Raw genomic sequence first — 13,636 nt, forward strand, 5'->3', positions numbered from 1 at the left:
TCAAGCAAGATATGAATTGATTTTCTCTATCACATCTTGCCTTCCCCGACATGTTGTGCTGACACCCCAACACTGTGAATGAAATGGATCCTTCTGTCTCTTAAGTTTTTCTCTTGGGATTTTTGTCATAGCCACATTGAAGAAATTAGTAGTTGGAATTGATCTCTGGAAGGGTATGTTTCTTTGCTATAGTGAAGGCTGCCCTTGCTTTGCCTCGTAGACCCTCGCCTGGCGAGATTTAGTACAAATACTTGAAACTAGCAAAAGGTCAGAGTTCAGATGTCATAGAGACCCAGACTTTGTTAAGTAGGGAGCCTGGCCTAATACAGTGAGCTTGTATCTGCTACTTAGTGCTTGTCATTCAGGCCTGGTTTCTGTAGGACCTGCCCTGACTCAGCTTAACCCAAAGCTTCCTGTTTGAAATCTTTGCTTCATAGAAATTTTTGAGAAGGTTTTAATTATTTGGGTCTATTCTCCTTTGTTAGATTTTTAGCTGAGGGCTGAGAAGGAAACATGTCTGCCTTGACTCACATAATAGATCTCCAACCAGCACAAAATGGTATCAAGCATCAAGGGAGTTCAGTCAACATTAGTCTCCTAATTGAATTAATGAATGGTTACTGCGGTTTACTTTTGGATACTTATAAGAAGATAAAGAGCACATGATTCCTCACACAGAAGGACAAATCCCACTAAGGTTCTATGCCAGTTCTGATAGGAGATACTTTGACCTCACAGGTGACCACAGGAGCAGGGGAGGCCAAGAAGGATTGTGGGTATTTCCATAGGGACATCTATAAGCAGACTAATATTTAATATTTCACAGGCTCCTGGTGGCAAATGGAAAGACATTATTATATCTATTTAATTACATTGCTTGTATCTTATTAATATAACATGAAGGCTAAGAAATTGGGCCACTTTACTCAGGTACCACATCCTCGGTAGACCTCGGTTTCCCCTGTCTAGTAATGATCAGGGCAGGGATTGAACATGTGAATTGTTTGGCACCCACAGTGCCTGCTGTTTCAGATCTGAGGTTAGGCCAATCATAGGGGTCATTTGAACAAGGGGGCATCCTCTTTGCAAACTTAAGCACTCCTCACTCTCACCTGGCACAGAGGTGCCGAATGCCACAAAAACAACAGCTGTGACCGAATCCTTGAGCCCGATGGTGCAGCCGAAGTGAGAGGCCAGGTCCCCGATGATGGCGGTGAGCATGCCGATGATGAGGATGGAGACCACGAAGCAGGCCCAGCCATGGCAGTACTCTGTGGGGGGCACACAGGCAAAGAGCACCTTCCAAAAGACCGTCAGGAAGTGCATGACATAGTCAAAGCATGATGGCAGCCTCTCCTCTCCAGATTCATCTTCCTCCTCATCTCCTGCTGGAGATAAGATAAACAGGTCCAAGAAAGGGAAGGGAGCTCAGATCTCCATTCATAAAAAACCATGATGTCTAACCCACACCACAGGCTTCCTAGGCTAGGATGGGGATTCAGCTCTCCCTGGACAGCAGGTAAGAGACAGAGTGTGGGTACCACCATGGGAAATGGGGAACAAACTGGTCATGTAGCCACTGATCAGTTTAAATGCAGCGAGCTAAGTGAGCACGGGAGAAGGTGAACAAGCTCTGGGATAAAGAAAAAGAATAGAGAATGGGATTAAGAGGCAGGATGGGAAAACTGGACAGGAGGGCAGAGGAGGGACAAAGGAGACAGGGACAGACTTCATTTGATTTAGGCAAAAACAAAACAAAACAGAACAAAACCAAAATTGGCTGTGTGGTTCCTCACTCTTCACTGGGTGCCAGTGGGATTCCTCCTGTGTTTCCTAACCTGTTTACAGCAATAGTAACCGGAATTCTGTCATTATCCACCTCCCGGGGGATGGCTGTCATTCCAGATCATGGAGGTAGACCGGAGACTTAGTACCATCCTTCAGACATTCCATGGTCTATGACCATTCTTTTTAAGAAATGTGGATATATGTACCCCTCCAGTGGCCCAGGAGAAAATGAGCCTTAGTTTAGGAGGAGCAGAAGTCAAGAATCCGGATTCTAATTCTAATTTTGAATGAAAGAAATCTTAGCCCGGAGCATTTTACCTATAGTTTCTGAGCTTCAGTTCCCTCCTTTGTGAAGGGGGGTAGACTATGTGGCCTACATTCCTTTTGTTGTCTCCTGAGGGGCACAGTCAGGTCATCAGAAGAGACACAGCCGAATGGATGAGAAAGCAGGGCAGCAGCAGCAGCAGCACTGAGACTCTCTTCCTGGCTGTGAGTTTGCTTTGGCTCTGGGGCCTTAGGGATGTGACCCTGTGGGTTGCTATGACAACAAAACCTCATGGAAAAAGACAAGGCCAGTAGTGCTTGTCAGTTTGAGAGAACTATAGTGTTGCTGAGAGACAATGCAGGGGCGGCTGGGAGACCCTGTCCATCCTCATTCCAACACATCTGCAGGCATCTGGGGCTTCTGCCTGGGCTGGACACGGGTCCTTCCTGTAAACGTCAAAGGAACCATCCTGGGTGGAGATTAGTCAAGGGGTCAATGCAAAACATTTTGCTAACTCTTGACAGCCAGTTCTGTAAGGCAGAATTATCTTCCATTTTACAGAAAAGGAAAGGCAAACCAATGAGAAGATAAAGGATGGTGGGAACTTGAGTTTCCTCTGTACTTATTCTGCATTTGCCTTTCTGCGAAAGGTTACAGTCATTCTCTTTAGGGCCAAGAACATTGAAGACATGGAGGATACTTGCACTAATGCACACAGAGGAATTGGAAGACAGATGTAACTATCTCTTTTAGCTGCTCAGTGACATAGGTAAACATGTAGAACCAGAGTCAGGAAGACCAACTGTAGACTCTCCTGGGAAGTGATAAGGCTCTGAGCGGGGCATGGTCTTCTTTCTTGGGATTGTCTGTGCTTCCAGCCAGGCTATTTTTAGGACTCTCTTACCTGCACTAACAGTGATGGCTTCCATGAATTGGTCCCTCCAGGAATGGGTCCCCACAACCAATGCCAGGTTTGTCTTCTTGATCAGTTTATCCACTGTACTCTGTCATGAGGAGAAAAACTTGGAATCGTGAAGTTAGAGTTCTCAGAACCAATGAGGCCTCTCATGTTACAAAGGAACGAAAGATGCCCTAAATTGTCCTGGTTCTAAATATTTTTCATGAGGTAGCCTTGGATGATGTCTTCTAGGATAAATCCCTAGTTCTTTGGCTGTGAATTCTGACAGTAGGTGCTCAGAGAAATGTATCTATAAAGGGGTTTTGCGGTCTTATGGAGATGGGGTTGCTGACATTGAACTTACAGAGATCCATCTGCTTCAGCCTCACATGTGCCTGGGATTAAGGACCTGGGCACCACCACAGCTGGCTTGAAATATCATATAAAATGAGATATCAATAGGCCTTGCCCTGGAGTTGTGAGTTTTGGTCTTTAAAACACACTTAAACAGTTGTGGTGACACACCTAAGGGCTTCTTTCCCTACTTATTTCACATTTGATATATAGTATTTCCAATGGTATTCCTAGCATACATATAACCAGCACTACTCATTAGATGTTATAAATGGGGAAATGGAGACTTGGGGTGAATACGTGATTTGTTCAGTCTCTATTTCACATTCTTAGCAGTGAAGTCAGAACACAGTCTCATATCTTCTGTCCCCCACCTTAGTTAGCCATCATTTCATTAGACCTCACTGATGGTCTGACCTTGAACTCATAGGACTCTTCAATGATGACCTCTAGTTTAGGGTGTTCACCCAATACTGGCTTTCCCATCTCTGCTATTCTCTTGGCCTCCTCTTCCTCCATAGTCAGCTTCCTGTCTGTCACCTCTGCAACAAAAGAAACAACAGACTAGCTTTAGCACATTTTGCACCTCCCAAAAATTTATAGCTCAGAGACACAGGCAGTGGGTGCAAAGCAAGCAGTCCTCAAGGGTGGGGACTGGGTATTTCCTAACCACGGAGCCATCTCTCCAACTCTTGGACTTGGTACTTCTAACATCTCTTTCTATTAAGTGCTGAATACTCTGTTATCAGACCATGATCAGGCTCCCAGTAGGCCTGAGATGAGCATTCATCTTGTTTTATTCCTGGGTAAGCAATCTGACCCAATGACTTCCCAGTGATGATACCAAGTGAAGTCCTCAAGCCGTCTGGTAGCAGAGCTGGGAAGAAAGGTCAAATCTCTTGATCTTTAACTGTTTTGAATTGCTGGGTGTGGTTGTCTACTGGTCCATGTAAGAGTGCTGGGAGACACATGGATCCCATGGCCCTGCCTACTGGCTCCGTTAGCATCTGTTTAACACAGCTGTCACTGCTCCATCTATGAGAGAGAAAGGAGAATGTTTGCAGCAATAGCTTCATTTCATACATGGAATGACATCCTCACAGTAAGAAACTTGAGCAATATCCCAAGGAACTGCATGATGTTCTGATGACAGATTCCCCCCAGGATTTCTCTAAAAGGCAGGGACACATTTCTTTTGGAATAACAATAAAAAACCTCATTCAATACAAGAATAAAACAAATTTCTCCCTTTATTTTCTTTATGAGCTTTCTCTAAGTCACTCTGCATCTTGCATTATGGACCAATGGTTCCTTTTCATACTGAATGGTTAAACAGTCTTTCCACTTCAGCTGGTAAGTCCATTCTATAGCCACTTCACCATGAAGACATGTTTTCTGGATTAGAGTGAAATAGAGATTGGATCTTTTTATTCCCCTTTGATTAGAAAATCGCTCTTGGCAGCCTGTTTCTTTCAGAGCTCATTTAAACATCTCCCCATCCAAGTCTACATTCTCACATGCAATTAGTTCTTTTATTCAGTTCTTTAATTGCTTTCATTCCACACAGTAAACCTCCCACTGGAATCCTTTAGTCCTTGGATAATCCCAAGGACAAAATGGGTTGGAGGCCAAGGAATTCTTTTTTTTTTTTCTGTAGCCTAGGAATCAGTGAAATGAGGGGGAGAGAAACCTGGGTTCTTCAGGATTCAGTGAGAGCAACTCAGGGAAAGACTATATAAACCATGGATGGGTGTTACTAAATAGAGAGACTTATTTATGTGAAGATTTTCTCCTTGGAAGAGGGCAGTTCATAGTGGCTCCGGATCCAGTATTTGAGCTTGTTGGATTCAGTATTTTCTACAACCAATGAGGTGATCTGTGACAAGGTCCGGGAGCTGTCCGTGGTGCTCACCATCCTAGCTCTGGTTTTGTTGTTAGACTTGTGCTTTGACATTTCTTCACACATGTGTAATAAATTGTAATTGATATGGACCCCTTCCCTCCTCCCTATCACCTCCATCAAGACTCTCTCAACCTTATAAATCTCCATTCCACATTCATACATTTTAGTTATATTTTGATATATTTAGTTATATATCAGTTTAACCTGGGCCATCTGCATAATGGTGGGTTTGGAACTATCTGCTGGAGAATTGTGGGCTCCCTAGTGGTTTATTCAACTGATTGCGATGACTCCCTAGCTCCCAGAACCTATTGTGGGCACTAGGGTTGCAGGTTGGAAGGGCTATTTTGAGTTCCATTCCCTTCTGTGCTTGCTGGTGTTGAAAGAGTCATTCTTGTGCAAGCTCATTGTAGATGAGTACAGTTGTGTTGAGTTCATGATTAGAATGGCTACACAGTGTCAATGAGATGGCATTCTCTAGCCATTCTTCTTGTCGTCTGACTCTTGCACTCTTCCTGCCCCTCTTCCACAATGTTCTCCGAGCATTAGAGGGGTGGTCTCCATGTCTTATTTATGGTGGGTCACTCCCCTTTCACTTATTCTCTGTTTGTTTTTATGTTTCCAAGCTGGATGGTATCTTCTAGCAGCCTCACCTCACTGACTTTAATATGGGTCTCTGGTGAGTTTATTCTGAAGGTGAATCTGGGAGTCTGAATGTGATGGGGGTATTTGCAAGGACAGCAGTCCTAGAAACTGAATGGCAAAGCATTCTGGGGAAAAGCCCTTAGAGAAGACAGAGAGACTCCTTAAAGAATGGGTGTGCTTTTCTTCTTCTTTCTGACTTTGGCATCATATCATATTGCTTGTCTCAGCAGTGGCAGTGTCATTCTGCCCATCCCTCCCCAGGTCCCTCATGTCATACCTTACATGTACTGTGAGAAGTTTGTACCAATATAATGAGCTCTCCAGTGACACATAAATGTACCTGTCTAACCCCCTGTCTAGCTATCAATCTAGCACTATATCCACCTGGCATATTATTGATCTACCTGCTGACCTGTCCACCCCTGTGGTGACAGCCACTTTTTGTATCTAGCCTCCTGCAAAAAAATCTCTTTGACAAACAGCCAATCCTCTATGATTAAGCCACCCAGAGCCCCACAGAAGCACTGTTTATATCTGTTAACTGACTTTCTCTTTCTTTCTATAAACTCTGACTTAGTGTCTTGAAAGTGGTTCTCTCCTTTTTCTAATTTTTGTATAATGGCCATTACTTTAAGTTCAAACTAAGTTAATTTTTTTCCAAGCCCCAAACATAAAAGACAAAGAATAATGATTCTGATCACTCCTCAGAATTTCAAGTGAAGAGAACAAAGGAAAGGTGATCTTGATATTCAGGCTGACTAAACAAACTCTCAGTTCTAGGAATAAAAAAGAGAAGAGGTGGGGAGGGAGGTAGAGTATAAATAAGATGGGAGATTGGACAAATATTGGAAGGACAAAGCGCCTTCCAGGCTAGACAAGGATAGACCGAGTGCTCTGCCGACACCCCTACGACGCAGGGGTGTGGCTAAGTCTTCCAGCCTAAGGCTCCTGAACTTGGTGGGATAACCCAGATAAACACATTTACTCTCCCACCACCAGGCACTGTTGATCATGCTGGCCTGTTCTCTCAGGAAGATCCAAATCAAAACCTAAGCTTTCTGGTAGATACGAAGCCTAATGAAGGGCTCTTCAACCAGAGACTGAAAGTTATAGGGCATCCCTTCTGCATTTTATTTTTCTAAAGACATTTGAGAGCATCTTAAAGGTATAATGAAACTTAAACCAAATCCAGATATGTGTGTGAGGGAGTGAAGGCAAGAGCTGGAACAAAGGAAGCCGAACATATTCGTGTGGGGTAGAATGTGGACAGAGAAACAGGCATCCTGGCAGCAGAGTGCAGAGCATGGGGCTGGAGCTAGCCCTTATCCTGCTGGCACAAAAGTAAACAAGAAGACAAAGAGGTTATAGCATTGTTTTCACAAAAGGAGAACATATTAACTATGTGCACTTTTTGCTTGTGGCTTCAAGGAGGCAATGATCTTGCAACATATATTGCCTTTCCTAAGCCCAAAGGGGTGACCTGTAGGTAACCTCGAATGCCAGTGCACTCTGTAAGATTTTTTTCTCTTGAATGGCCTTTGTGTGTGTGTGTGTGTGTGTGTGTGTGTGTGTGTGTGATGCGCACGCGCACGTGTGTGTGTGTGTGTGTGTGATGCGCGCGCGGCACGTGTGTGTGTGTGTGTGTGTGTGATGCACGCGCGCACGTGTGTGTGTGTGTGTTCAAAGAACAGATGAAATGTAAGATGTTATTTTAAAACATCTTGAAACTGTCTTGGGGAGCACATTCCATCTGCACAGTACTGCCAGACACAGAGGACTGCTTTCTTTTTTGGTCATGAGGTTGGATGCTGTTTGTGAAGGGCTCCCATTCATGCCAGCATATTTTCAGAGTAGGTCCATGTCCTACACAGGATCTAAATTCTGAATGAGTGTCTCTCTAAAATAAAGTCTATAAATGTCTTTCTCAACCAGAACCCTGTTCCCTCACATAGTTCTTCTGATCGGAGTATATGTAACTTTAAGGATAAGTGATGAAGGCGTCTAAATATAGCTATTTAGGTCTCACCTGAGATGACTTAGAAGATCTTCGGGATCAATAAAAGTCTTTTTGGATATTTTTAAACAAACTACCTTACATGTTCTAGGCTAATATTGGTTGTTTATCCCTGGGTATCTGGGGTCAGTCTTTTCCTTTTGAGTTTTATGGCAATCCTCTTGGAGATTCTGGTCCTAACCTTTACCCTATCTTTTCTAACAATAAGATGCGGATGAATTGAGATGTAGGAAAGTCTATGATCTACTGTCCTCTTGGAAGGTATTCTTTTAATGCTAACTATGCTTTCCCCCCTCATTCACTGATGAAAATGATGCTCAAGGGATTATCTACTTCCCCACAATTACACACTTATGTAAGGGGTCTCTCAGTCATTGGGAGGATCTGTCAGGTTATCTTGACCCTGTAGTTCCTATTAAGTAAAGTAATGGATATTTATCTTCCACCAAGTAATAGCATTGGCAAGAATAGAAAAGAGGGGGAAAGACAGACACCTCTTACCTGGAGATAACAGGAGCGCTGTTTGCAAATGGATATCAGAGAAGAGGGAGAAAGAAAAGGAAAGAACATTAAGGTCCCATCTTGAAAGTATCCCCAGGCTTTGTGGCTCCTGGCAGCATAAAGAAGGCAGTAGGTTTAGTCGGTGACAGAGCTCAAGAACACATGCAGACAGCAGCGTTTGAGCAGGTGCAGCGTTTGAGCGTGTGCAGCAGTAGCAGCAGCAAGAGGTATGGGAAGCTGGAACGACTGTGGAGCAGCTACAAGAAAGTCAGCCCCACACCTTCCCTGAAGACGTGAGTGCTAAGGATGGAGTCATGAGTATGGGAGGACCAAATGCATAAAAAAGATGCTAGGGTGATCCCCGCGACTCAGTCTGAAAAGGAGTGAGGACCAGTTATCATGAACATGGATGTGCATTTTGCAATCCTGCCAGAGTAGCTGGCTTGTTGATGGCAAGGGAAGCATTGGGCTTGAATGTGAACTCCAGATAGCAATAAGCAAGAGTGTAACAGTGTTCACATCTATGATTCCTAGCCCTAGACTTTCAATCAATCATGCTCTGCCTCCTACCACCCATAAGGTTTTCACAGACACAAATGGTTTCTTAGCTACCATTATGGCCAGACTTTTGGTTTTTCCCTAAAAGAATGATATAAGGAAAAGATGCATCCTTTAGCCTGTTGTCCCTGAATGACTTGTACTATCTTGGAGTTCAGAAACATGGACTCCTCCTACTTCGTAGCATCTGTCTCATCTTGTCCCCATACTTAGTAATGTTTACTATCTTGGAAATTGATAGTCTTTTTGTTCAGAAACGGTAGGTGAACTCTGGATTTCAGATACTATAGAACAGAGGGACTGTCAGACCAAGACTTGCACAAGGACAGGAAACAGTCAAAAACAACACAGGATGTCCCTTGCTTATTTTTGCTCGTGCTAAACTCTTGTCTCTAAGGTAACCTGACAGGATCTTCCTATGATTGAGAGACTCCTTCACATGAAATAAGAGCTTTGCTTATGCTAAAGTCTCTTGGACATCAAAATCCACTAGTTACAAAAGATTTTTCACAGCACATTTTCATCCTCATTGTATATATAATTGTACAGTCTTCACTCCTTGGCACTTGTTGGGTCTGACATCTTGCTACATACTCCTGGTAGAGACTGAAAAGGAAGAAGAGTCTGTGTGTATATGTGGTGATATCTGCAAACTTTCTTCTAGTAACCTCAAGGAATGCAACTCATGCCAATGTAATAATATTCTTATTACATTGACACAGATAGCAAAGGCATTTCAGATTCTTAGGCTCAAGTGACGATTCCAACACATTAGTGCATCCAAGCAAGCCAGACATTCTCTGCTTCTTGTCTTCATGGATCTGAGGTTTAACTAAGGAGATGTGAATGCATCTGTGAGATCCAGGTGGTCAATTTCGAGTTACTGATCCTGCCAGGGTATTTTCCTTGATTTTCCACGTATTGATCCTCAGGGTCCTGTGAGAATTATTTATCCCTGCTCAGACACTCTAGAGACAACCAGGAAATAAGATCTCTTAACAATCTTTTGGGGGCACTTGATAAGGTGTGTCCCTGGATGTGGAAAAAAGAGAAAGAAACAGGCCCCACTATTGGATAGTGCCTCCTTTCCCACAGGAGGCTCCCTATGGTCAGGCACTGACCTGAGAGTCCTGACAATGCAGTGCTCATCCTTGCTAAGAGAAGCTCACACTTACACACTGAGGTTTAACTCCATGCCAGAGCAATCATGTTTTCTCTCATCCCCTCTTTTTTCCTCTACCTCTGATCATGCGGAACTTTTAATATCACCTCCAAAGGCTGTTGTGTTTGCTCAGAATAGAGTCTCCTATTTCAAGTGCAGTCCTTTTTAAAAAAATTCAATTGTCATTTTGACCATGCAGAGATGATGCCAGCCTGAGTGCCCGAGCCTCTCCTAGACAGCGGTGATAATGAAAAGCAATTTCCACTGTACTGTCTCTCACTCTGAAAACAGTAGGGCATCCTGCAAATCAGAATGGATTTTCATTTGACTTTGGATCTAGACAATTGGGTTTTATAACCTTTCACCTCATGGTCTGATGCCAATATCAGGGAAGAACTGAAGAAACAAAAAAACTAACACCCCAGAGTCTAGGTCCTAGACCATAGGTCAGGAGACTGGAAAAGCCATAGATGGACTCACTGAAAACTTCCACCTTGGCACTTTGTCTCTGAAAAGATCTTGGGGCATACCACACAAACAGTTTTCTGAAATCTTTGTCTCTCCTAGGACTAGCCTTCCTAAGGATTTTCCTGGAATCTTCTTGGTTAAAGGGTAACCTCAAATGGGGAGCAGCCATAGGCATTTGCATTCAGCCAGGTTTTCTGAAGAACACAAGGTTTATCTTAGGAGATTTCCTGTCCTACTGTTTGGGAGGACATTCAAGGGGAGGCAGAAATCGTGGGTCTAAAAATAAAGGCATGGCTGGGCTTCTAACCACTTCCTCTTATCTGGAGCCTCTGCCTTCCTTCCAGATGCTGGTATCATCCAATGAGCTGCGTTCATCTTCCCCTTGGTGAAACTGTCTTAGATGGGCTTTGGGTATCTTTTGTTTCTAGCCAATCATAGAGATGTGTAGTCATTGCACAAAGGGACAATGCAGTGCTCATCCTTGCCAAGACAAGCTCACACTTACACGCTGAGGTTTAAATCCATGCCAGGGCAATCATGTAGAAATGAGGTAGATCAGGCACTGAGACAATTTATGAGAATATTCTGGAAAATGAGAGTTGGAAGATAGGCTGCAGTACAGTGTGAGAGGCAATGAGATGAAATTCTCTTCCTTCTGGCATTCTCCAGTGGTCAGGCTGGTGGAAATACCTTACTCAGTGGGCAACAGAAGACTGAGCTTGCTTTGCCCCTTGAATGTCAGATGTGTCAGGTGCTGGCACAAAACTGTTGAATTCTGCAGACAGTTTCAGTGGATAATGATAATTGGCCATAGTTTGAGGAGAAGACCTGCAGGAGAGCTTTGAGAGTGTCTCTGTTGACCTCACTCTCTTAGATCTGTTGTTGTAGCTCCACGTTGCTGAATATGAAACCACTGAAGAATGGTCACCCCTATATATGAACAAGTGATTTTGCATCCCCGTATCTTTTCCTCCAACATTTTCAAAGTCGTAGCTTCTGGTAATTTTCATTAAATGAAGAAAGCTTCTTTTCTATTTTTTCTGTTTGTAACAATTGAGTGTCAGTCCCTTAAGAATGAGCCTCTGGCTGGGTTGTTGAGATTCATGCTCTGAGAAAACAAGGGGAAGGCCTATATCTCTAATCAGAAGTCTTGAGTTCTGAGCAATGTCTTCACTTGCAGGGGGCAAGCAAAGGCAGGTATCCATGAGCTGTGCACTGGCTATCTCTAGTCTCTCAGTGATAAGCACCATGTTCTTTTCTGGGGCCTAACTGTTCAGGGAACAGTTGAACCTAAAAAAAACCATACTCTCTCTTATAGGTTTTCAATTTTCTGTTTTCATTATCCCAAAGCAACCTTCGTAAGAGACCTTGCTTTAGACTATGAAAAAAGGTAAGATAAAGTGGATGAGATGGTAAGGGAGAACAGAGAGCTTAAGATTCCTTATTGCAGTGTTACTTCAGAAGTTATCTCTCTCCCAGAGAGCTCTCAGAGACCATGACCAACTGGTTTACCTCCCCATGTCATGGTCCACCCAACTGGGAAATAGCCAGATAATGCACTTACCTCTAGGAAGAGCAGAGAGGCCTCTGGGCCTCTCTGCAAGTGAATAGCTTGCCAAGCATTCAATATACATTGAGGAATGCAGCAGAAAATGGTCAAAGCATTATGGGAACATGGGTCCAACCCTTCCTCCAAGACCCCTCCCCTACTGTCAATCCAAGCTACAGTGAGAAGTGGCAAGAAAGGGGCACAAACATGCAACACACAACATTTCTTTTTTTTTTCTTCTCCTCCCCACCTACCAAGGAGTTTTCACCTTGACAAGTTATAGTATGGGGACAGAGAATGGGGGGAGTGTAGGGGACAGTAAGAATTGGATAATTGCATAAGTATAGCATAATACAGAAATAACTTATTAAGGCAACAAGGAGTTGAGGCTGCAGTACTGCCCAGAAAGTGGGAAAGGAGGAATATGGAAATAAATTATGGCTGAGAAGGCAGAGATGACACCGAAACAGGGTGAGAGCGAGAATATAGGAGGGAAAAGTAACAATTTCTGTCAACAGGAGGAGAAGGGAACAAATGGAGGGGGCAAAAGTAGTCACTTTTTCTTCCTTTTAAAAATCATTTACTTGTTTGTTTAAATTTTCTTGCTTTCTTTTTCCCTTTGCCCTTTCTTGGCTGTTGTTTTGATTTTTAAAGAATCTCACACCTGATATTCCACGTTCCATCCATTTCGGTTCACCAAGGGCAATGAAGAAATTCTCTTGCCTTTCGTACTCCTCCTCATCTACTATTTTAACCCTTATGGTTTTCCTGTAGGGACAACAAGAGAGAGAGAATGTGTCGACTAGGTGGGCAGGTTGGTTGTTTACCTGAGTATAGCCTTTAGCAACCATTCACGTTATTCTTGGCACATGAAGACCTGTCCTGCTATGGTGGCCTTAGACAGGACTTTGGTGGATTGTTCTGTCTCATTAAAAAATGCTTGTAGCTTCTCTTGTTCCTTTGTCATAGTTGTTCTTATAGGTGAGAGGGAGAGGGAACCAGGAGGTCAAGGACAAGTGGGCAAAGGGAGCCAAGAGGCAGGAAGGGAATGGGAAGGATGACTTGGGCCATGGTGGGGAGGAGTCATTTTAGATCCTGCAATGGTTAGTAGGAAGTAAGTTGGGTAGCACATTCCATTGATGTCACATGGTAACAGTAGCATTTCTTGAGGCATTGAGTAAATGATCTGCCCACTGGGAATGATCCAGAACCTTTCTACCATTGTGGAATTCATCTGCAGGACCTAGGTCTTCAGTCCCTTATTTTATCTCATTAAGAAAACTTTAAAAGCAAAATATTTATGAAAAGAGAGACTAGAAAGAGGGTAGGAGAGAGAGAGGAGGTAGGGAGAAAGGGGTCTATTAACTTTCTCATTCTTTTTCCCATAGGGAGGTTCAGGAGTGGGGAATCAAAATAAGTGTTGGCTTTGACATGATACAGGAATCCTGTACTATTGACGTTCCTGACAATAGTATACTATATCCCAAAGCTGACCTAAATGCTGATTAGCCTGGATTCAGAACACAAGGTT

The 13,636-nt window shown here is 43.4% G+C and overlaps 2 protein-coding genes across 17 annotated transcripts in view; one reads left to right on the forward strand and one right to left on the reverse strand.

Annotated features, from left to right (window-relative positions):
• The window catches only part of Smoc1 (SPARC related modular calcium binding 1), a 199,034-nt gene that overhangs the window by 176,595 nt on the left and 8,803 nt on the right, over nucleotides 1-13,636 (forward strand). The window lies entirely within an intron of this gene.
• Nucleotides 1-13,636, reverse strand: part of Slc8a3 (solute carrier family 8 member A3) — a 133,266-nt gene that overhangs the window by 3,254 nt on the left and 116,376 nt on the right. For 2 of the 15 annotated variants that reach the window (XM_087552149.1, NM_078620.2), the window contains 5 exon segments: nucleotides 12,770-12,873; nucleotides 8,369-8,386; nucleotides 3,723-3,847; nucleotides 2,958-3,057; nucleotides 1,113-1,388 (listed from right to left, as the gene is read on the reverse strand). In XM_087552149.1, coding sequence (XP_087408275.1) covers nucleotides 1,113-1,388; nucleotides 2,958-3,057; nucleotides 3,723-3,847; nucleotides 8,369-8,386; nucleotides 12,770-12,873 — 623 coding nt within the window. 15 annotated transcript variants of the gene reach the window in all.

Source organism: Rattus norvegicus, chromosome 6 (genome assembly GCF_021556685.1).
Source record: "Rattus norvegicus strain SHRSP/BbbUtx chromosome 6, alternate assembly SHRSP_T2T, whole genome shotgun sequence".
Taxonomy (NCBI): Eukaryota; Metazoa; Chordata; class Mammalia; order Rodentia; family Muridae; genus Rattus; species Rattus norvegicus.